The sequence below is a fragment of the Eucalyptus grandis genome, chromosome 9 (assembly GCF_016545825.1).
Source record: "Eucalyptus grandis isolate ANBG69807.140 chromosome 9, ASM1654582v1, whole genome shotgun sequence".
Taxonomy (NCBI): domain Eukaryota; kingdom Viridiplantae; phylum Streptophyta; class Magnoliopsida; order Myrtales; family Myrtaceae; genus Eucalyptus; species Eucalyptus grandis.
Genome location: NC_052620.1, coordinates 12,229,890 through 12,253,912, shown reverse-complemented (window position 1 = coordinate 12,253,912; position 24,023 = coordinate 12,229,890). Strand labels below are relative to the sequence as shown.

At 38.8% G+C, this 24,023-nt stretch overlaps 1 protein-coding gene and 1 pseudogene across 1 annotated transcript; one reads left to right on the top strand and one right to left on the bottom strand.

The window, feature by feature from the left end:
• Window positions 1-3,692: 3,692 nt before the first annotated feature.
• Window positions 3,693-5,537, bottom strand: LOC120288392 (annotated as a pseudogene).
• Window positions 5,538-13,838: 8,301 nt separating this feature from the next.
• Window positions 13,839-18,803, top strand: LOC104420283 (ABC transporter G family member 1). The gene is given in 10 exon segments (XM_010032151.2): window positions 13,839-14,030; window positions 14,082-14,274; window positions 16,462-16,541; window positions 16,676-17,140; window positions 17,242-17,328; window positions 17,423-17,545; window positions 17,631-17,732; window positions 17,734-17,829; window positions 17,950-18,036; window positions 18,138-18,803. Coding segments are annotated over 10 exon segments (2,091 nt in total).
• The last annotated feature ends 5,220 nt before the right edge of the window (window positions 18,804-24,023 follow it).

Below are 24,023 nucleotides of genomic sequence, written 5' to 3'. Positions count from 1 at the left end.
TTTTTCTAACGCCCTTTCGATACCTTTCTCTTTTATTTTGAAAAAAAATGTTTGGCAGGCAGCTTGAATGGATTTTAATTCATTTCCTTAACATGTGAGGTGATCATACGAGTGCGCAAACCACCAATTTAACACTAAGATAAATCAGTGAATAAATTGCAGAACTTACCTCAAAGCAACGAAAGCAATCCTAGATATAATTTCTAATTAACACACAATCACTCAATTTTTTTGTTCACTTTTTTTTAATGAGAATCATGCTTTATGAAATGCATGCTACTAATCTAACATGAGATGATATGGCATGGCAATATGATCTAAACTACATGACATTTCTAAGGCAATTTTTTTTGTATTTTCCATGAAATTCGAAATTAGAAAAATGCAAAGATTATCTGGCTAAATTAAGATTCTATTCAATTTGTATTAGGAATTAGGTTAAGCCAAATCATAATTTAAACTAGAATCTTATCTTAACCAAGTAATCTCTAACCTAAAATGCAATCCGTCTAAAATGATCTATCTAAATAAAATTTAAACATGCAATCAACCTAATATGCAAGATGCCCTAATTCTACATGATACATGCATGATGATTTTTTTTTATTATTTTTCTTTGTAAAATTCGAAATTTAAAATTGCCAAATAATTAAACATGCCATTTAAATTAAAGAAAACTAAATGAATGCATTTTTTGGATTTTTTTTATTTAAAAATTTGAAATAAGATTGCAATTCTAAACATGGAAGATAGCTCTAAGACTAGGAATATTCTAAAACGAACCTAATCCTAATTCAATTTTTTTGGATTTTTTCTTTTACAAAAATAAAATTGACTCAAACACCATGACAACAAATCAAGCAAGATAAGATTGATATTCAAAACTTGGCGAACCATATCTCGCGCATGAGATCGAGTTAACTAATTTTAAAATTAAATCGCGAATCATCGCGAATCAAATCTTGAGTGTGAGATCGGATTGTCGATTTTTACAATGGATTGCGAGTCGGATTTCAGGCTCGAAAATCGAACTCAATCCCTAATTTGAGGGACAATTTCATGTTGGAATCTCAATCATGTATCAATGAATAATTACACTAAAAACCTATAAAAAACTATAATCTATATAAAACTAATAAAGATAATTTTTTTTTTTAAAAAAAAAACTACCTAATCTGATTTTTTTTTTTTTTTTATGTTTTTTTTCTTCCTTTCCACGCACAGCTGTGGATCTCAAAGGGAAATCAGCTAATCGGCTCGACAAAGGAGGCTCCGGCCAAGGTGAACTGGCGGTGGCAGCAACACAGGAATGGAGCTAGGGAAGCTCGGGTCCGGACGGGCAGGGTCGGCGTTAGGTGGATCGGCGTCGGTGCTCGGCGGTGTGGGCGGGCAGGCTTGGGCGTCGCGGGTCGTTGGTGGTGGACGAGCGGAGTAGCGGCGGGTCGGATTGACTGGCACAGATCTGGTCGAGTGGCGTGGGTCCACTTGGGTTGCAACTTGGGTTGCTGATTGGAGGTCACAGTGGTCAGATGGGCGTCAGAGCAGAGGGTTGTTCGTGTTAGTCAAGCTCGGATCGGCAGCAGCTTTGCCGGACGGAATAGAGGGCCGAACGGCAACGAACAGGGCGGATCAACTTGGTTTGCATCGTCAGGTCACCGGTCAGAGGTTGCAGTGGTCAGATCTAGCTGCAGGAGCGGATGGGGCACGGGTAGACGGAAGCAAACCTCCGAAGAAGAACAATGTTCTTCTTTTTCCTTTTCCTCCTGTTTTCTCACGTCATCTCCTGTTCTGCTTTTCACTTTTCACTTTTTGCGTTTTTTTTTTCAAAAGAAGCCCCAAGAAAACCAACCCCCTTTATCGACCTCCGTACACTCCTTATATAGGGGAAGTAATTTGGATTTCAACTTTTTTTCGAATTAGTATCCACAATATTTTTCATGAAAATCATCCCATACTGATAAGGATTTGAGATTAAGATGAAATTTTTCTCTAAATCCAAATCTTTCAAAGCCAAATCGCAATATTTTTTACCCATCTACCCTATCCAAAAAAAGTTCATATCTCGGAAAAATTTTTAAAATTCTATTTTCCCACAAGATAATTTTCAATCATTAAAAAAAACATGGGCTTGGGCCAACCTGCTCGCTTCGTGGGCCTAATCCATCTAATTTGAATCTATCCACCATCGGTCCAATAAAATGCAGAAAATGCAAATAAAAAATAAATGCACCTACATCTATATGCTATGCAACTAATATTTTTTCAATGATAAAATTAACTCCTAATTTTCTATGCAATAAATAAATGATTAGATCGCCAAAATTTAGGTGTCAACAATCTTGCATCCCAAATTTGTGATAAAAACGGTCTCTGGCTTTTTTTGGACAAAAAGGGCCCTAGGATGACTTTTTCCCAAAAAGTCTCGGGTTGTAGAAAAATTTTCTGAGACTAAGTCGACGTTCCTAAAATTTATTGTGCAATTATAGAACCTTCAATTTCTGAAATTGGATTCAAATTCCTAGTGCGCATTTTTAACGTGACCCAAGCTATCGGGTAGCTTTCAGAACTTTTTAGAGCAATTGACCTATGGTTGATTTTCTTCAAGCCACAATGAACCCCTTCGATACATTGGCTTGGTTATCGTGAAAATCTCGAGGTTTTAAATACGGACACATGATACTGAAACGATAGAAAAATCAGTTTAATGTCGATTGATGAGAATTTTGCAATTTAGTGGGATCACCCACATTTAACCACATATTTCAATTAGACCGACCTATCTCTGATTTCTAATTGATTTATATCTATGCCATAATGATCTCTGTAGATGAGCACGGTCGAGTAACCGATTCCTAGTCGAATCCTCAAATCTATTGTATTAAAATCTCTTAATGATTTCCCCAAATAGTCTAGTTATATCATGAGTGGCCATATAAGAGAAAAGCACTATAGGCGCGTCGATGAAAGACTCAACTTATCCAATCGAAATCAAAACATGAAAAATCAGGATGTCACAACTTTATTTGAGATTCCATTCGTATGAACCATTCGAATTGATTTTATAGATAAATGATTACCTATTCCTTGGGATTATCGCAAGGCTCGAAAGATAGGTCGCAAAACTAACAAAGGGAACACATGTATAGTTTTGAGTTTTTTGTGATCAAAATATTAGTTTGAGGTAAATTTGTCATGTGTGTATCAATTTGAGGTTTTCAGGACATTAACTTTAATTAGAATATATTATGAGAAGGGACCTTATTAAGGAAAATTTGGGATGAGTTTGCAAATGAATCAAATCTGTCGATGGAAATGAATAGGAGATCCTTTGTAAGTCCAAAATACACACCCATGATATAAGTAAGAGGCCAAATGACCATCTCGGCTCTTCCTGTAACTGGAAATGAGGACTGGAGTGCAAAACTTTGTGCGCTCTTATCATTTGTGCTGGATTCACAATCTGTACTTCATCAGAACTATCTTGAGCTTCAAAGATGGTTGGGTTTTAGAATAATGCTCTTTGGTCCTATGCTATGGAGATATGTTTCCCATACAAGCCCATTCAACATATTTCTTCATGATCAAGCACGAAGCAGACATTTCAGACCCACGATCAAAGAGACTTTATTGCTATCCATGGAATGAGATTTATTACTTCAACTACAGTTAAAGATAAGCACAACAGTTTATCACTATTAAATAAGTAACCCGAACTTGCTGCCACATCAGGGCGTTGAAGAATGATTCTCCATGACATGTATGGGATGGTTAGGAGATTTAGCACTAAAGTTTTTCACCAGCGGCTTCATCTTCTCCGCCGCCTTCATTATTCCAAGGAACATGAGCCTGTAAACGACCACCATGCCAAGCAAGATAGCAAGATCCACCCATTTAGAGTAGCCCATTTTCCACTTGCCAATAGTTTCTCAAGATCTCTTCACCACCAATTGTAGGTGACCCGGCCATCTGGTTGGGAAACATTAACCCTTCGAACTCATTCTTGAAGAAACCTTGGTTGGCATATTTATGAAACGAGATGTAATACATGGGATATCTCCAGAATGGCTTGGGGAGATCATCTGGCAACCTGAAAAACCCTCCATTTAGCATCATCCCACCTTGAATTCCTGCACCAGTTATGATCCCCATGAGGAAGTCTGGGACTATACTTGCGACGATCATCATCAAGCTCTCGACTAGCAACATGCACGCAAAGAGCACTGAAGCGAAGTAGGCAAAGTGCTCCAAACTCTTTTGGAGGCCAACCAAGTAATAAGCTATGGCTCCTGGGATAAGAGAGATGATTAGTAGATAAGGGATGCATGAAAATGTATTGCCTATAACGAACGCCGCGACACCGTAATGCCCATTCAATCTCTCTCGCCCAAAGACCTGGTAAAATGAAAATGTAGGATTCTCATGACTTTGGTATAATGATAAGCAATCGGAGCATTAAACCTAATAGAAAAGAAAAGGAAATAGAGAGAAGTACCTTCATGTCCTCAACAAAGGAGGGGAAACCGCCGATTGCCATAAAAGTAAGAAATGCCGCAACAAACATTAGCATTGAACCTCTTGCCTGTAAACTCGTAAAAATTAACAAACTTGGTCAATGGAATGTGCAATAACTTATAAATCTCATTCTTCAATGATTTGTTCACTAGATTATTTAGAACATACATACTGTCCCAATAGCAAACCTTACCTGAATTGAGCCATAGGTGGATCCGATATCGTAGAAGACAGTCCCAACACACAGACCCAATGCAATGTAGATTGCTAAACGAAGCCAGTAATACCCCAAGTCACGATACATGTTCACGAACGATCGCTTAGTCAGAACAATGCTCTGGGTAATGAAGCTTGCTTGACTTGCATTTCTTCCCGAATTTCCGCCAACATTCTAACGGAAAAATACAAGTTATCAGAAACTTTCTGATTCCTTTATAATTTTCCAATCCACATAATATCAAAAATTGCATACCTTTCCGGAAATTTTGGACACTTGCCGCCAAACTTGGTGACGTATCAGAGATTACTCATAAGATTTGACCAGAGTTTCAATGGCTTCTTCTGCATTCATGCCATGGCCTCCTTGTTCAATGTCCTGACAATTTTTTTTGTTTCATCGGGTCCATGAAATTTCCTTCAATTCTTGAAATTACGGTTGAATAAATCAAGTTTCAGTGGCTGACTTACTAATTTGAAGTCCTTGTTAATTGTCCTGAGGTAGTGATCCGATGGATTTGTAAGAGTTGGACATGGGAAACCATTTGATGCAAAAAACTGCAACAAAAAAAGATGGTTAGGAAATGTTCATTGCTTGCAACAAGCAAATATTTATAACCTAGTAGTCCTTAGTAGTCCAATATCACAAGCACCTGTTCTGCCCCTGATCGAAGGCCAAAATAGACTGTTTTCCCAGAAGAAAGAAGGCAGAGATTGTGGAAAAGCTCAAAGACTTCACTGCTAGGCTGATGAATCGAGGCAATCACCGTCCTCCGGTCATGTTGGGCCAGCTTGGCAATGCGGTTCATCACATGGTATGATGCCGCACTGTCAAGCCCGCTGGTCGGCTCTCAAGGAAGAGGAGCTTCGGGCGTGTCAGGATCTCAATGCAATCCTAGTATCTCTCGCATCTTGCAATCCCATCTCTCTAATCGTCGCCTCAGCTCTCTCCTTCTTCTCCGATTTCAACATGGATTCTGGCAATTGGAGCTGAGCTGAGTAGCACACGGCTTCTCTCACCGTTAAGAGTTGTTATTAGTGTGTCATCCCGAGTCACATAAGCCTATAGCAAAACCGAAAACAAAAATAAATAAATAAAGTCAAAATTTACTATAAGAACAATTTGTATAAACTAAGATTTATATCTATCAGCTAGGCTTACGGAAGTTCCGAAAGAAAGTGGTTGTTTGCGACCATTGATTAAGATCTCTCCTTTCTGTTGAGTGCTTGAATTTAATCTCCCTGCAAAAAGTTTTTTGTTAAGAACAAAAGGATAGAATCCGTAAATAAAAATGAAATAGATCAATAAATGTTAAGGAAAGATAACAGATTTGTTGGGTACTTTGTTCCAAATGATTAAATGCTTGAATTTGAAATAAAAAGGAGAATTCGGTTAATTTCATTCCCTCACAACATGGACAAAATCGAAAATCCATGTTTTTCTCATTCATACCTAATTCAAATTCATCTGCCCGTAATATCATGTTACGAAATCCTATCTAACTATCGATTATCAAATGCGGCCGAGACGATAGAAACGTTGTGTCTTGTGGGGATTAGTCAGGAAAAGAAGAAAGCTGTCGAAAGGGGAGGGAAGTCGTATCATTCGTCGACTTCCTGATAAATGAGACGAGACGGCTTGGATAAGATTCATTGACTTCGACGGTTTCTTTGCTAAGGTTTGGCGGGTTACGTAACTTCATCGGCTTCAGTATTAGTCAGCCTGCCTCAACGTGGCTTCGAAATATTCGGCGATCTGATTTCAATGTTTATATTATTGTTTGTTTTCTAATCCAAGATGTCTGGCATCTTAATTTACCATGAAAAACTCTCATTTTTCTTCGTCTAAGTCTTCATTGGAGACCAAGTGGGAAAAGACATTTTTAAAATAATAAAAAAACTGTAATCATATTGGATCAGCATGCATCTAGGGTCAATGACTACGGCCACTTGAAACGATCTCCCAATAAATTGGAGTTTACATAGTTTATGTCTTGGGATGACGCTGACATATGCATTGCCTTGAGAATATGTTTTTTCCTTTAAGGAACACAATAAAAGAGCCCCGTAATTTCGAGAGAAGCGGTGCCTCCTCACAAAAGGGGTTACAATGCATATGAAAATCGTTCACTTCAGCAAATCATTTGACCCAAAAAATAAAAATCACTCGAGCTGTTCGGTCGTATTCGTATGTTGTTGAATTTACTCTGCCGAAATTTTGTAAAACATGGTAATGAAAGGATGGAATAAGTACACACGGCAAAAGTCTAAATCTGGTGCACTTGATGAGATGAATGGGATAAATGTGGGCATCGTAGATTGAAAAAGTATTACCTAAACACTGTTGTCATGTGAAATAAAATAAAAATATCCCAAATCGATATGCTTATGCCACATGTATTAGGCTATGTTTGTTTCACAGAAATAGAATCATATAAAAATATTTTCCTAAAAATGATAATTTGTATGTCCAAATATTTTCATTGTTGTAAATATTTTCATAGACTATGAAGATATTTTTCCTTCGTTCAGTTTTGTAAGAGATATGAACCATTATTTTTAGGGTAATGTTTTCCAAATTATTCATTTTTTACGAAACAAATAATCTTTCACCGAATTAATGTTTAGTGCCGCGAAAAATTCCAAATTAATACACCTATTACATATCTACTCTTTGTTAACTTCCATTCCTATATCTCTTAAATTATAACATGGAAACATACGTGGCAAACAACTCGAATTATTGATGTGTGACGTTATTCAAGTGAAAATTTAAAATAAATAGGTCTTTTAAACGACCACGTTTTGAAGAAATCAAATCAAAAGAAAATGAACTAATATCAGGAAATGTGATAAAACAATTTTGACCTAAGAGCTCCCTCATGTTTTGAAAATCTACTAAAATCCCTAATTTTGGTCTAAGATTTTGATAGATTTGTCATAGGTGTATGAAATCAAATAATTTGCAATATAAAATTAATATAATATAAATGTAGTACGGATGCACCGATTTAGGATTCGTTGTGGTATTTGTCCATTTGTTTATTATCGATTGTTTTCTAGTCCAAGGTCTCCAGCGTCCTGATTTATCATAAATGATTTCCTTTTCTTCATCTAAGTTATCTTTGCTTTTTTTGTTGTCAAAAGGTCTTTATCTTTGTGATAGAGCGAGGAATAACCCTTGGTCCATGGGCATATAGAAAGGCTTACACACTTATCAAATCAGTTGCTGGGACAGAAGAATAATACCATGACACAAAGGTTATTCTATAAAGTTGGATCACAAAAGATTGTAGCTAACTCTGGTTGGGTTCTTATATTTCCTCGAAGGTCGAGTTACTTCATTCCATTTATTTCAAAATAAATATATATAATTTGTCACGCATGTCTACTAATTTTACTAATAAGATTTTTGTTTCATTAGGCTTGACAAATAAAGGAGCATTCGCGTATCCATGAAAAAGTGCAAAAAGAAAATTTAAATACTAACCAAATATAAGATATTTAAAGGTTTCAATAACTCGGGGCAATTACAATATAAATAATTAGAGAAGTGGGGATTTATATTTATATTTTATAATGTGTAATAGAGTAATATTTAGACAATTTTGCTTATAAGATCTACATTATTAAACTATGAATTTGTCCGTTATATAAAAAATGTTCAGCTATCGTACATTTCACTAGCCAAAATAAAAAAAAATTTCTAATAACATCTAGAGGTCAACTTGTTTTGAGCTTGCTTTACCTATAGAATAATGGCAATTGAAAAGCGCATTTATGACATGCTGAATTATTGTACAAAGATTGATTTATTCGATAAGGTACCTATGACATTCTGATTTTCGACCATGTTCCGACTTTGTGAAATGGGCTTTTCATCAACGCACATATGGTCATTTTTCTGTGAGCTGATCACTTATGAGATAACTAATTTATCAGATGAAGCCGTTAAGGAATATAAACACGACCAACTTGGAAATTCGACCAGAAATTGACTGCTCGACTGTGTTAATCGACAAGGGTCAATACGACACCGTTAAAATCGATCATAGACTAGAGATAGGTCGATTCGACAAAGGCATGTAATTAAAGTGTGAGCGATTCCATCTGATTGCAAAATTTGTGTTGAACGACACTAAACCAAATTTTCTGTCGATTATGTATCTAGTGCCCGTAATTAAAACCTTGAGATTTTTACGACAACCGAAAGTTGCCGATGAATCGAAGATGCACAATGTGGATTGAAAATAATCGACCACAAGTCAAACGTGATAAAATTCCTAAAAGCTATCCGGTAGGTTGGGTTATGCTAAAATTGCATCCGGTTGAAATTAACCAAGAAATCGAACTCAGTTTTAGGAAAGTTCTGGTGTGTCACGATTTATTTTTAGGACGCTGACTCATTTTTCGAAGAATTTTTGGGAGCTCGGATTTTCGGCCTCCTGCCGGGCTGGCGAGGGTGGAGCCTCGCCCATGGCTAGCAAGGCTTGACCTCGACAAATTGCGGCCTGGGCGGCGCTGGTGAGGCTTAACCTCACCGGATCTAGTTAGGTCAAGCCTTGCCGGCGGCCATGGGTGAAGCTCGACCCTCGCTAGATTTAGTGAGGGTGAGCCTTGCTGCCCAGCGCTAGGCTGCCCTCACGACCACTGGCGAGGTGGCCGGCAAGGTCCGACGAGGTCGACCTCGCTGGCCGTCACCTTTGGCCGATTGCTGTGTGTGACACCCCAAACCCTTCGCGCAGTTGTCACTAGCGCCAATGTTACACCTTATTACCTTTCTCCTTTGAAGAAGTGTCCTAATTCATAGACACATTTTTTTAAAAACAAAACGGTTCTAGCGTGTCTCATTAGTGGAAGCAAATTAAAACATCACCATCTCTCCCTCTCCCAACCATGATACAAATACACACCACTAATCACCATGATTTTATAGACAAGCCACGACACTTTATTTACATATATATTTTCAAGATGGGACTTCTTTTGGGTCAGTACATCAAAAAGGAAAAGCTAGGACTCAGCCATGTCCAGCCTAAAACCTCAAAAAGAACCCTCAACCCTCTACATCTCACATACAACAATTCCCCATCATTAGTATCGGCTAACTATCCCCAAAAAGGATCCAGCTCCTACTCGTCACGCACGGGTCTCACACCCAACCCGGTGCATCAGGCGGTGGCGGCGGCAACATCCCTCACATCGCTCCATCCTGACGAACATGTACGGATATGAACTCCTGAATGACAGGGCCCCCAGCCAGGCCCACGTCGTACATCACTAGACAACATACTCGAATAAAAGTTAGTCCAGAACGAGGGACAAATCTATCTCAAAGACACTCGACCTCTACATCGGATGGTAGACCATAAATATACCCCGCGTGACGGCAGGAAGCGGCATACTGCTAATCTAAAATGTGGGTCCCCAAAAGGGGTGAGTACAACCACTCAGCAGATAAGGAATCCAATAGCAACTCAATGCATCATGCAAGTCATACATGCATTGCAAGCGTTACTTACCTTGAAGCCATGCGCATACTATCATGCATCATCATATCAATTTATAACATATACATGTGTATCATTATCGTATCATACATGTCATCATCATCATGACATCATTACATTACACATGTCATCACCATCATGGCATCATTACATCATACATGCCATCATCATCATGACATCATCTCATTACACATGTCATCGTGCCATATCATATATCATCATCATTATCATTATCGTGTATATCATCATGCATGTCATGCCATGGGTGATCATCATTATTTCACATCACATATCATCATCATCATCATCCTGCATTTCATCATGCATGTCATATATCATCATCGTTATCATCATCATGCACATCATGCATGTCATGCCATGGGTGATCATCATTATTTCTCATCACATATCATCCTCATCATCAATTTCATGCATATCATCATGCATATCATGCCATGGTTTAATTTCCACTTTTAGCTTCAATTTGATCACCACATCACCTATTCCTCAAATCATCAATTTCATCATCCCCTCGGGCAAAGACCTCCGAGGCTTCCGGCATTCAGCCATCTCAGGCCACCGGGCATCCAGCCCTCCACATTCCGGGCATCTCGCATCCCAATTGGCATCACGAGGCATTCCCTTCGGGCAGAAACCTCCGACAGGGCTTCCGGCACCCCCACGTTCTGGGCATCCTGAATCTTCCAGGAAAATCCGGCAATGCATCTCTATACATTCCGGCCTCATCCTCCACCACAACCACTTCCTCACTTATCATTATCCACATTTACCATTATTTTGATCTCAATTTAACATGGCATATGGCGTGACATCAAACAAGTCATAATTGGCATATGATTCACACATGCATCACAATTCAATGTCATACATATACCAAGACTTTATCATATGCATCTCGATTCAATGTCATACAGATACCAAGACTTTATCATACATGCAACAAGATAAGTTTAATGGAATTTATGGCCAATAAAATAATCTATTTTATTTTATTTTTGTTTTTATTTATTTATTTATTTAAATTCCAACTTTTTGTCATTTCCATAAATTTAATATCAATAAATTCCCAAAATTATAAAAATTACAGCAAATATTAAACAAGCCAATAGGATGATAATTTCATACAAAATACATGGCCAAATAGCATTTCACACAATTTCCCAATTTTCACAAAACATCATATAATTTTCGGATGAAACCAGAATGCACGGTTTCCGAAGAAATTCGATTAAAATATCCATATGGCCTCCAAAAATTACGAAATTTTACAGAGTTATAGCCAAGAAATTTTCGTACAACTTCCATGAAGAACTCCAAGCCAGATTCTTTTTAGATTATTTTATACAGTCTCACGAAGCTTCTGGATCTACTACCGCATCGTCCAGTGTACACATCTCCGAAATATTGAGATTTTACCTACCTATACTCTTTCGTTTCCTCTGAAATTTGGATATGTTATACATTAAGATGTCCTCTACAAGTTTCATGGAGATATCTAAGTCAAATAACCAGATTATAGTCATCATCTATGTCCATGAATTCTCGGGTGTCTCGGAATACATCACCAGAATCATCATCTTCATGATCTAGTTGATTTACTGGGCTATACTTGTTCATTTCACTTCAAATTTGAGTATTTTGTATTTTAAGATGTCTCCTACAACTTTCATGAATAAATCAAAGTGAGATTCTCATCACAAACCAACATGCAACCACGAATCCAGCAAGAGGTCAGTAAAAACTCTCCAGATCTGAGGTCTCCGTAGGATGAGACTTTAACCCCTCAAATCTCCATCATTTTCCACGAAAGTTCAGTATGTTGTAGTTCAAGATGTTAGCTACAACTCTCATTAAGAAATCAAAGCTAAAATGGGACTCTAAACACACATGCAAGCTCAAACAAGTTTCTGACTCACACGGTCCGAACACAAACAGCCATACCATTCAACATACATCATCCATGCTTCGGTTTTTCTCACTTAAACACTCAAAGATTCAACATGCAAACAACATACAAGCATGCAAGAGAAGCTAGAGGACTCCCACTTGCCTCTAGATTGATCGGTCGACGGCGAACACGGCGGCACACGGCGGTTCCTCCTCCTCTCTCTTGGCCGCTCCCCCTCTCTCACACGATCTTTCTCTCTCACACAACTCTCTCTCTCTCTCTCTCTCTCTCTCTCCCTTGGGCGAGCAAATGACCGGCCACCCTTCTCTCTCTTCCCTTCTTATACCCCCAAACTCTCATCATTTGTAATGATTGCATGCCACTTAAATTAGCCAATGCGTGGCATCCTAGTCTAGGCCAATGCATGAAGTCTTCTTGCCACTTGTCTTGATGGGCTTTTGGGCTTGGGCCTCTCTTCTTGGGCCGGCGACAGCCCCTTTAGTGGGCCGACTAACTTGGCCCATCAAGGCTTCGGCCAATGGGCCTAAGGCCCATCCCAAAAATTAACTTTTTTTCCTCTCTCTTTTTTTTTTTTTTTTGAATTTCTTCTATAAATATTTTTAAATTTTAATTTCCATCTTGGCCAAAGTCTTGTGACATTTTGTTTATTGAAATTTACTTTATAAAGTGCATGGCCAAGCATAAATCATTAATCCATCAAATTTAAATTTTCACAATCATATGCACAAATCATCTCATTAAAAGACTAATGGCTAAAGCATAAGCCATGGAAATTTTTATCACCTAATTAGGAACTTTACACACCTTTTGGCTTGGCTTTGAATTTTGGGATGCACACTGTGGTTCGGCTAGCGGCTAGAGGAAGGAGGAGAGAAGGAAAAAGGGAAAAAAAGAAAAAGAAAAAGAATAAAAAAATTCAAAAATATTAAAATAATTTTAAAAATTGTCCACATCAGCACCAATTAGGCCACGTCGCCTAGCCGTTGTCCAGTCAGCAAAATTAGGCCAAAATTAGCCGGAATAGACTGAATCGGCATTAAGTAAAAATGTTTAAAACTAAATTGGCACAAATACAAAAGATTTAGGATTTTTTTGACACTTTTCTCTGATATTAAGTATTAAGTATTGAGCTACTAGGCTTGCCACGGATGTTATTTAATTACATGGTCAAATTATATTTAAGTTGGTAGTATTAATTCAACGGACTCGCCGTGGTTGGGATGGAAGGACCGGCACAACTATTGCAGATTAGTCAGTTGCCAATTGGTGCTGATTAATGCAATAGCTATTCAAAAAATAAAAGATCAGATGTTTGTATGCGTTTAGAAAATCGCTAAATCTAGGAGGAAGGTACTATCCATGAGAAAGCCGCCAGAGACCAGGTGATTCCCTATTCACCATTTTGTTTGGGGGCTATTCATTGGTTATAAAGTTGTTAACTCCAACAAGGAAAGCCAGAGCATAAAGTCATATTCCCATCACCGTTCACGCTCCTTTCCATCCACCATCTCCCCCCTTTCTTTAAATCGTTTCAAAACCCACGTTCGAATTCTTAGCTCCCTATAAAGACCACAACGGCATCGCCATATTCTTAATCCTCAATCCAACAGCTCTAGGAAAAGAGAGAGAGAAGAAAGGGGCTGCGGCGGCAACGAATTTTCCTCTTTTCAATGGAGTCTCCTTCTCCCATCAATATTCCCAGGTGGACTCCGAGCCCGCCTCAGACAATCTCATTGCTGCCTCCCGAGAAAGTTGACGACGTTCACGAAGAAGAGGATGATGGTGTGTCCACCCGAAGCTACGACGTCATCTTTCCATTCAGTATTGGCAAAGCCGATACTCGAGATGCCCGTGACCATGAAGTGCCCCCATGGGAAGTCCATGGCTGAGGCGAAGGATCTCGACCTGACCAGGCTACAGGAGCACACGAGAACGGGAACGGGATGGTCTTGAGATGGAAGGACTTGTGGGTGACGGTGCTGGACCGGAAGAACGGGACACATCCCATATTGCAAGGGCTGACCGGTTATGCCGAGCCGGGCCGGATGCTGGCCGTCATGGGTCCTTCGGGCAGTGGCAAGTCAACTCTTCTCGATGCCCTTGGAGGTACGGTTTCGAATAAATCTCTCTTTCTATATAGATGGGTAGGTGATTTATGTCCTTTTTCATGTTTTAATATGCTACAAGTAAAGCAAACTCAAAGTGAGATCTAACCTCCTAGATTCTATGAGAAAATTCAAACTAAATTGACTGGTAAGCAGCCATTTCTATATACAAATGTAGATCTTGTTCGCAAATTGTCCACACGTCACGCTCTCACTTTATAAAATACGGATATAAATCTTTCAGTCCTTTAAATTATATTAATTTTCATGATAAATTAAGACGCCGGACATCCTGGGTTAGAAAACAAACAAACAAAGAATAAATAAACGAAAGCGAACGCAAATATTTCATAGTCACTAAAAAGAACAAAGGAAAAGTCAATGAATCTTGTCCCACCTTCTCTCTCATGGAGGAGTTAGTCGAGAATAATAATGCGGAAGATAGATTTGAGAAATTTCTGTATAATTTGATATATGTTAATGAGGACTATATTAGCCTATTAAAAGGTTTTATGAAATGCTATTAAGGGTAACATATATTAATCAAGATATGCACAATAAGAAGAGATTGTGCAATCTTGAGAGATAAAAACTAACCATAAAGATATACCAAAAACCAACAGAAATATTCTAATTACTCTAATTATCTTAAATATAGGAAAATATCCTAATTAACAATTGGAATTAATGTCGCTTAGTGCCACGAAAACTTGTTTATCTAATGACTCCCTGGAGCATCAGGGTTGTTGATCCATGGTGGGGGAGTGTGTGAGATAGTCTTCTAGATTTGGCTTGTCTGAGGTTGTTGAGTTTGGTTATGGTGTCGGCTTCTTGAAATGACAAACAAAAGGACGAGAATTAGAGGGGAAATAACAAGAGGTCTATGCGACTGGCTTGCGAAACAATAATTGAGCGACGTGGTTTATACAATAAAATCTAGCGTCATAGCATCAAGCAACCTAGTGCGCATCCCAATAAAATCATCCCTATCATCAAGCACGAAGCTGCCAGGTTACAACAAGCACAATAAACTAAGCTTTGTTGAGGGAAACGTTACTGTCTTGGACCTCCTTCACCTAAAAAGCTAGTTCAAGAGGTGAGATAATTCCTCACACTTATGAATCGACCACTAGTCCTCTTTACAACCGATGTTGGTTAACATCAACAATATCACTTTCACACATCGAGCTTAGGTCGGAGTTCTAACAATGCATAACTCTCCCAGTGACTATTGGGTCCAAACTCCTTGTTAATCTGGGCTTTGATACTAAGTTGAGAACAATAAAGCTGAAGATAGATTTGATGATTTTTTGTATAATTTGGTATAAGTTAATGAGGAGTACATCAGCTTATTTATAGGCCTTATAAAATACTATTAAAAGTAACATATTTTAATTGAGATATACACAATCAAAGGAAGTATCACACCAACTTGAAAGATATAGAAAACCAACAAAAAGAGATACTAAAAACAAACATAATTATTTTAATTATCTTAAATATAGGAAAACATCCTAGAGAATCATCCTAATTATCTCTAACAGAGTCAACCGGTGATATGACGGCTGTACCCTTTCGACAGCTTTTTCTTGTTTATATGTTGTCGAGGTCAGACATCCATGAGATCAGATCAATCTTCATGTGTGGCAACGGTCCTAGCTATTCACACGTCCCGGCGACCAACATCGAATGTCAATGAAATGACATGGATTTCCCAGTGAACACATTTCGTAAACGGATTTTTCCAATGTACAAAATCAAAGATTCCAATGGCTTTTGCTGTTATAACCTTTCCAGTCACGATTTATCTACCCAATATGGGAAGTAGTGTCTGTTGATGTATGGTTATACAACGGCGATCTTTTCGAGCTAATTGTTCTACACTTCTTCCTCGGTGTAGTGCGCTATGAGGGTCATGAGTGGGAACTTAAGTTTCGTTCTTAGTATGCCCTCATGGACTGTTGTTGCATATTCAACTGTGATGCAGCTGAATAGATTTAATCGAATTTGCTTTTTACCTCACATTCAAGCGGTTAATCATTTAGAAGCAGATTAATTTGTTTTCGAGGAGAACAATCGACGAAGTAACTAACATATCAGTAACCTTTAAATAACATTTATTAATTTTTTTCATTTTTCACTCTCGGTTTCCACCGTTTCCTTTTTCTTAAGAAGCAACTTTTTGCAGGGAGACTAAGTTCAAGCACTCAACAGACAGGAGAGATCTTAATTAATGGTCGCAAACAACCACTTTCTTTCGGAACTTCGGTAAGCCTAGCTGATAGATGTGGCGCTGAGTTGAATTTCAATGTGCAGATTTCCTAGCCAAATCGTAGTTTATACAAATCGTTCTTCGTAGTAAATTTTCACTTTATTTATTTTTAGTTTTGGTTTTGTTATAGGCTTATGTCACTCAGGATGACACACTGATAACAACTTTAACGGTGAGAGAAGCCGTGTACTACTCCGCTCAGCTCCAATTGCCGGAATCCATGTCGAATTCAGAGAAGAAGGAGCGAGCTGAGGCAACGATTAGAGAGATGGGACTGCAAGATGCGAGAGATACTAGGATAGGTGGGGGGAGCACCAAAGGCCTCAGTGGTGGCCCAAAAAGGAGAGTGAGTATTTGCATCGAGATCCTGACGCGCCCGATGCTCCTCTTCCTTGACGAGCCAACCAGTGGCCTCGACAGCGCTGCGTCATACCATGTGATGAACCGCATTGCCAAGCTAGCCAGTCATGACCAGAGGACGGTGATTGCCTCGATTCATCAACCTAGCAGTGAAGTCTTTGAGCTTTTCCACAATCTCTGCCTTCTTTCTTCTGGGAAAACAGTCTTTTTTGGCCTTAGATCTGTGGCAGAACAGGTGCTTGTGATACTGGACTACTAGGTTATGAAGTTTTGCTTGTTGCAAGCAACGAACATTTAACTGACTATCTTTTTCTTTTTCTTATTTACTTTTTGCAGTTTTTTACATCAAATGGTTTCCCATGTCCAACTCTTAGAAATCCGTCTGATCACTACCTCAGGACGATTAACAAGGACTTTGACGCAGTAAGCCATGCAACTGAAACTTGATTTGTTCGACCATAATTTCAAGAAATAAAGGAAATTTCATGGACCCAATGAAACAAAAATTTCTTGTCAGGACATCGAACAAGGAAGCAATGGCATGAATGCCGAAGAGGCCATTGACACTCTGGTCAAATCTTATTTGTCATCTCTGAGGTGTCACCAAGTTCAGCAGCAAGTGTCCAAGATATCCGGAAAGGTATGCAATTTCGATATTATGTGGATTGGAAACTCATAAAATGTAAGACTCTGAGAGTTTCTGATAAATTGTGTGTTTCCATTAGAACGTTGGAGGAAATTTGGAAAGAAATGGGAGTCAAGCAAGCTTCCTTACCCAGAGCCTCATTCTAACCAAGCGATCGTTCGTGAACATGTATCGTGACTTGGGGGTATTACTGGCTTCGTTTAGCAATCTACATTGCATTGTGTTTGTGTGTTGGGACTATCTTCTACGACATTAAACTCACCTACGGCTCAATTCAGGTAAGCTCTCTAGCATGACGGTATGTTCTAAATAATCTAGTGACCAAATCAATGAAGAATGAGATTTAAAGTTATTGCCCATTGCATTGACCAAGTTTCATAATTTTAACGAATTTTCAGGCAAGAGGTTCTATGCTAATGTTCATTGCGGCATTTCTTACTTTTATGGCAATCGGCGGATTCCCCTCCTTTGTTGAGGACATGAAGGTATTTCTCTTAATTTTCCTTTTTCTTTTCTTTTATGTTGATGCTCCGATTGCTTTTCATTGTACCGAAGTCATGAGAATCCTACATTTTCATTTTACCAGGTCTTTGGGCGAGAGAGATTGAATGGGCATTATGGTGTAGCTGCGTTCGTGGTAGGCAATACATATTCGTCCATCCCTTATCTGCTAATCATCTCTCTTATCCCAGGAGCCATAGCTTATTACTTGGTTGGCCTCCAAAAGAGTTTCGAGCACTTTGTGTACTTCGCTTTGGTCCTCTTCGCGTGCATGTTACTAGTCGAGAGCCTAATGATGATCGTCGCAAGTGTAGTCCCCGACTTCCTCATGGGGATCATAACCGGTGCCGGAATTCAAGGTGTGATGATGCTAAATGGAGGGTTTTTCAGGTTGCCAAATGATCTCCCCAAGCCATTCTGGAGATATCCCATGTATTACATCTCCTTCCATAAGTATGCCAACCAAGGTTTCTTCAAGAATGAGTTTGAAGGGTTAATATTTCCCAACCAGATGGGAGGGTCACCAACAATCAGCGGTGAAGAAATCTTGAGAAACTATTGGCAAGTGGAGATGGGCTACTCTAAATGGGTGGATCTTGCTACCTTGCTTGGGATGGTGGTCGTTTATAGGCTAATGTTCCTTGGAATTATAAAGGCAGTGGAGAAGATGAAGCCGATGGTGAAAATCTTTAGGGCTAAATCTCCTAGACATCCCAAACATGTCATGGAGAACCCTTCTTCAAAGCCTTAATACGGCAGCAAGTTAGGGTTACTTATCTTTCAGTGGTAAACTGGTGTGTTTATCTTAAATTGTAGATGAATTAATAAATCTCTTCCATGGATAATAATGTACATTATGCTTGATCATACAGAAATGTTGAATGGGTTTTTATGGGAAACATATCTCGATAACATAGGAGCAAAGAGCATTATTCTAAACCCCCATTTGATCTTTCAAACTCAAGACGGTTCCGATGGAGTACAGATTGTGAATCCAGACATGGTTGTTGAGGATCCCTATTGTACCAAATGTATTTTGGACCTTGTTGATCCTTACAAAGGATCACCTGTTCATTTCCGAATCCTTAACCAAGCTCACATTGGGTCTCTTCTCGTGATCCATTCTAATTACCAACTTAAGATTTTAGGTTGGACTTTCTAATAACTTCTAGCATTGTTTTCACGGGTAGATCTAAGTCCTTAGCCCCATGCATTTACTTCTTATCAATTTGTGAAATTTCCTGTAGGAGGAAGCAATTAATTTTCTGGACACGCTAATTCTAAATATTAATGGCTCTAATCAAAATGTAGTCAAAGCTGGCTTCACTAAATTACACTTCTATGACTAAAAGGGTGTACCAACATTCAATGTCAAACTTATCTAGAAAAGTATGTAGTAAAAATGAGTACCAACATTAGCCAATAACTGTCCCGTTAAATTGATAAGTTGTTTTTCGCGCCCTTCCTCAACTAGGCATGGTCAAGATAGTAGTGTAGGCCTTGGTTTATTTGAAAGAAAATTTTCCTGAACTTGAATCGTGTAATGCTCGCTTAGATTGTATGGCATTGTTTACATTTTGCTGGCGTCAACTCGGTCCTCATGAGATCTCTCTCCTTTCTATATTTAATCAAGAGCCCATACATTGGTTGAAAGATGTCATCTTCATTGATTTATAAATTAGCACTCACCCTCGAATGGCCACTACCTTTTGTGTTTGCTTAGACTAGTTGGCTCATGTGGAATGAGCCGAGCTTTTACAGATAGTATCAGAGCTGGACCATCTCCAATAAAGGCTTGGTTGTGGACAAACTACATCCATATTTGATCCGACAAAGATAGGGAGCGATTGCTTGTGTGTGAGGGCTTAGACAAGATGCAACAAATGGCTGGACAAAACATCAAATAGAGGGGGTATCACCAGGTGATACAACTCAACTTTAATGAGGATGCCAACTATTTAAGTGGGAAAGTTTGCAACGTCTTAATTCTAACATTGATTCGGAGAGGCCCTTTTGAGTAATCATGAATCAACGGCCATAGTCAAGTAGTTGATTAAACAAAAGTTTTGTCAGCAGAGGAAAAGAAACTAAATAATTATCTTTTACAATGATGGACTACTTCAACAGCTATTGTGGGAAATTCACACTTTATTATTTATTAGATGGCTTGTCTCGGTATAGCTCATAGATCACTTCAACTTGGATCGCAGTCACGCAATACTAAAAAATTCACATGTGCCTCAACCTTTTAGTGTGATAATTTTCAAGGTCACAGTAAAGATAGATTTGTCTTTCAAAGATCGTTTTGGCCCGGTCAAATTCCAAATTTGATGAGCCAACTTGTTCATGAACGCCCTCTTTGTTGTGGACGATATTGTTATATATTTAATTGTTTGGACAAACTTGTTAGCCATTATTTTATAGAATTTAGCCCACTTTTTGCAGCACTATTTTTCATCCCACTAAATTAATCAGGCATTTCATCGATGCACCTATAGGGCTGTTCTCCAAGCTGATCACTTGCGAGATAACTAGACTATCTAAAGAAGTTATTAAGGATTTTAAGGAAAATAAACTTGAGGTTTTGACCAGAAATCGGCTGCTCGACCATGTTCATCTACTGAGATCATTACGGCATAAACGTAAATTGATTAGAGATTAGAGATAGATTGGTTCGATTAAGATGAGTGGTTAAGCGTGGGTGGTCTCACTACATTGCAAAATTCTCATCGATCGATACTAGTTTGATTTTTCTATCGTTTGGTACCCTGTGTTCGGATTTGCAACCTCGAGATTTTCACGACCACCGAGAGTCGCCAATTTGTTGAAGGGGTTTATTGTGGCTCGAAGAAAATCGACCACAGTCATTTGCACTAAAAAGTTCTGAAAGCTACCCGGTAGCTTAAGTCACGCTAAAAACACGCCGGATTGAAATTAACCGCGAATTTGAATCCAATTTTAGAAATTGAAGGTTTTGTCATGTCACAATAAATTCTAGGAACGTCGACTTAGTCTCAGAAAATTTTTCTGCAACCTGAATTTTCAGATTTCGTATTCGATTAAATAAATCGGGCCTTTCATCAATGTGCCTATAGTACTATTCTTTGAGCTGATCACTCATGAGATAACTAAACTATCTGAGGAAACTGTTAAGGGATTTTAATGCAATATACTTGAGAATTCGATGAGGAATTGATTGCTCAACCGTATTGATCTGCAAGGGCCATTACAGCACTGTTGAAATCGATCAAAGACCAGAAATAGGTCGACTTGACTGAGATATGTGATCAGAGTGTGGGTGATTCCACCTAATTGCAAAATACTCGTTGATCGGCATTAGACCAATTTTTCTATTGTTTTGGTACATGGTGCTCATAATTATAATGTTGAGATTTTCACAACAACCGAAAGTCACCAATGTGTTGGAGATGTACATTGTGACTTGAGATAAATTGATCACGGGTTAACTGCACTAATTTTTTTTTGAAAACTACCCAATGACTAGGTCACGCTAAAAGCGTGCTGGGTTGAAATTAATCGCGAATTTGAATCGGATTTCAAAATTAAAAGTTTTGTGGTGTAATGATCTATTTTAGGAATGTTGACTCATCCTCTCGAAGATTTTTCGAAAATTTCGAGACTTTTATGGAAAATCGTTTGGATGTTGCGGAAAATTAACAGAAATTTGGATGGGCTCGTTTGAAGGAAATTTGGGCTTTCCAGCCGGGCTATGTGCTAATGGGAATTTATAGAAATTATGGGGACTTTTTCTTCTTCAAAATAGGACTTCGAATTGGAGAAATAGAGAATGAAATTGAAGCCAAAGTTGTGTGAAATTCGGATCTATACTTGGGGCTGGAATTTTGACACCAAAATTGGATTATTTGGTGGTAATTAAGCTAGAAAGTATTTGCAAGACAATGAGATATTTATACAAGCTCAAGGGAGACCAAGCATTCAATTAAAAAGATAGGTTTGATGGACTATGGGGCCCTTTTTGCCAAACTTCTTCAACACGCCCTAGCCTGCGGTCCCCATCTCCTTCGAGCATCCTCTTCCCTGACTCCCTTTTATTCTGTTTTTTGCTTTCATCCCCTCATTTTTTCTCTCTCCATTTGTTTCTCTCACACTTGCAGCCACACCAGCGAAGCATCTCCACCGACCTTCCATCTCTCTCCTTGCCCCGTGCCCACGTACTTCAGTTTGTCCACCATCTTTGGTTTTCTTTCATCCCATCGAAGTCACGCGATCTCTCCCTTTAGCTGCCCTTCGATTGCCAGCTCTATCCACGCATCTTCAGCTCTTCGGTTAGGATTTCCCCAGCTGAAGACCACCAAAGATTGGCCGAAGACCACCATCTTCGGTTTTGCTCCACCAAGGCAGCTCCGTGTCCCACGCCTCCTTTGATTCGCGACATCCTTCAATGCCAGCAAGCTGCCCGAGAATTCTTCTCCCTCTTCGATCAAAACAGCAGCCTATCTTCATCTTCAATTCGGCCCATTTGAGCCCAAGCCTCACGCCTGCAGCAGCTCAGCCCACTTGCACGTGAAGTCCAGCCCAACTTCGGCCCAAGAATTTAGTAATCCAAGCCTGTGAATTTCAGTAATCCAGTCCGCAATTTCAGCCTTGATTTCAGCCCATCAGAAGTACAATTCCAAGCCCAAGCCCAAGCCCGCGAAGCCAAGCCCAACTGCAAGTTCAGCCTAAGCCTAGCAATTTGCTTTGGGCTTGCAAGGCCTTTGGGCTCGGTCTGAGTGTTTGTCGATGTCGCGGAAAATTCGAATTTTCGGCCGCCGTCGCACTGTCGTCACGGTGATTTGGTCTTCACTTTGCACCGTAAGTTTTACTTACTAAATCCCGCTTAGTTGATTAATGATGCTTAGGGGTTGTTTAGATTTAATTAAGTGTGATTATGTTGATAGATTAAAGTAGAGCCATTAAATTAGTGCCTTATCAATGCATATTGAAAGAGCTAGTACGAGCATCTAGAGGGAGGTGAATAGGTGATCAAAGAAGTTTTTACAAATCTTATCAAATCAAATTAACTTCTAAGAATAATAAATTGAAGTCGTGAACAACTATAAACAGTTATGTAGAGTTGCGATTTAAAGTAAAGAGTTTAGGGATAGAGAATCAAAACATAAGGTTTATAGTGGTTCGGCTTAAACCAAGCCTACGTCCACTCTCCCGCATTGACATCCCATTGGCTGAATTCCACTAAGAATCAAAAGAGATTTTACAGTCTCACGTCCTTGATTCTACAGTGTAGAGACTCTGTTACACTTCCTCAATGTCTTACAAGTATATAATCTCTCTTTTGAATACAAATTTAAGCTAAATCAATTGAAACAGCAAAGAACACGGAGCTTTAGACTTTGGAATTTCTTTATCATTCACACACTCGAATAACCAAAGAGTCTTCCTTATATACTCCTCCATGCCTTCATAACCGTTGGCACCTTCCAAAGGAGTTCTTTCAATCAACCCGTTGGACAAAATTAATTAGGGAGATCTCGAGTTATTTAAGGAATATGATGATAGCCCACCAATTTTGCTCGTCCATACAATCATGATCTAGATTTCCATAAGTAAAACCTTCCAAGTATACTTCGCCAATCAACGGTACTAAAATTCTCAAATTAATTTCAATACGAATAATAGATCTTGAGATGCAATCTTCAGCCGTGAGATCTTCTTCAACCGCACGAATCAAATCCTTAAAGATATACCCGCATTTTTTTGTCGGTCTGGAAACTGTCAATGAGGGCAGATTTTAAATCTTGAGTCTAGAGGTTTTCATACTTTGACGATAGAGTCTTCAAGTTTTCAAACTAGACTGATGGAAACGTTTTGTCAACTTCAAAACAAATAGGAAAGTTTTCTTCAACACATGTCAGGTGGTTGGTTAGTGTATTTAGCAAGTAGACGCATTCTATTATTTATCGAACGAGTCTTGAAAATTTTTCGGGTC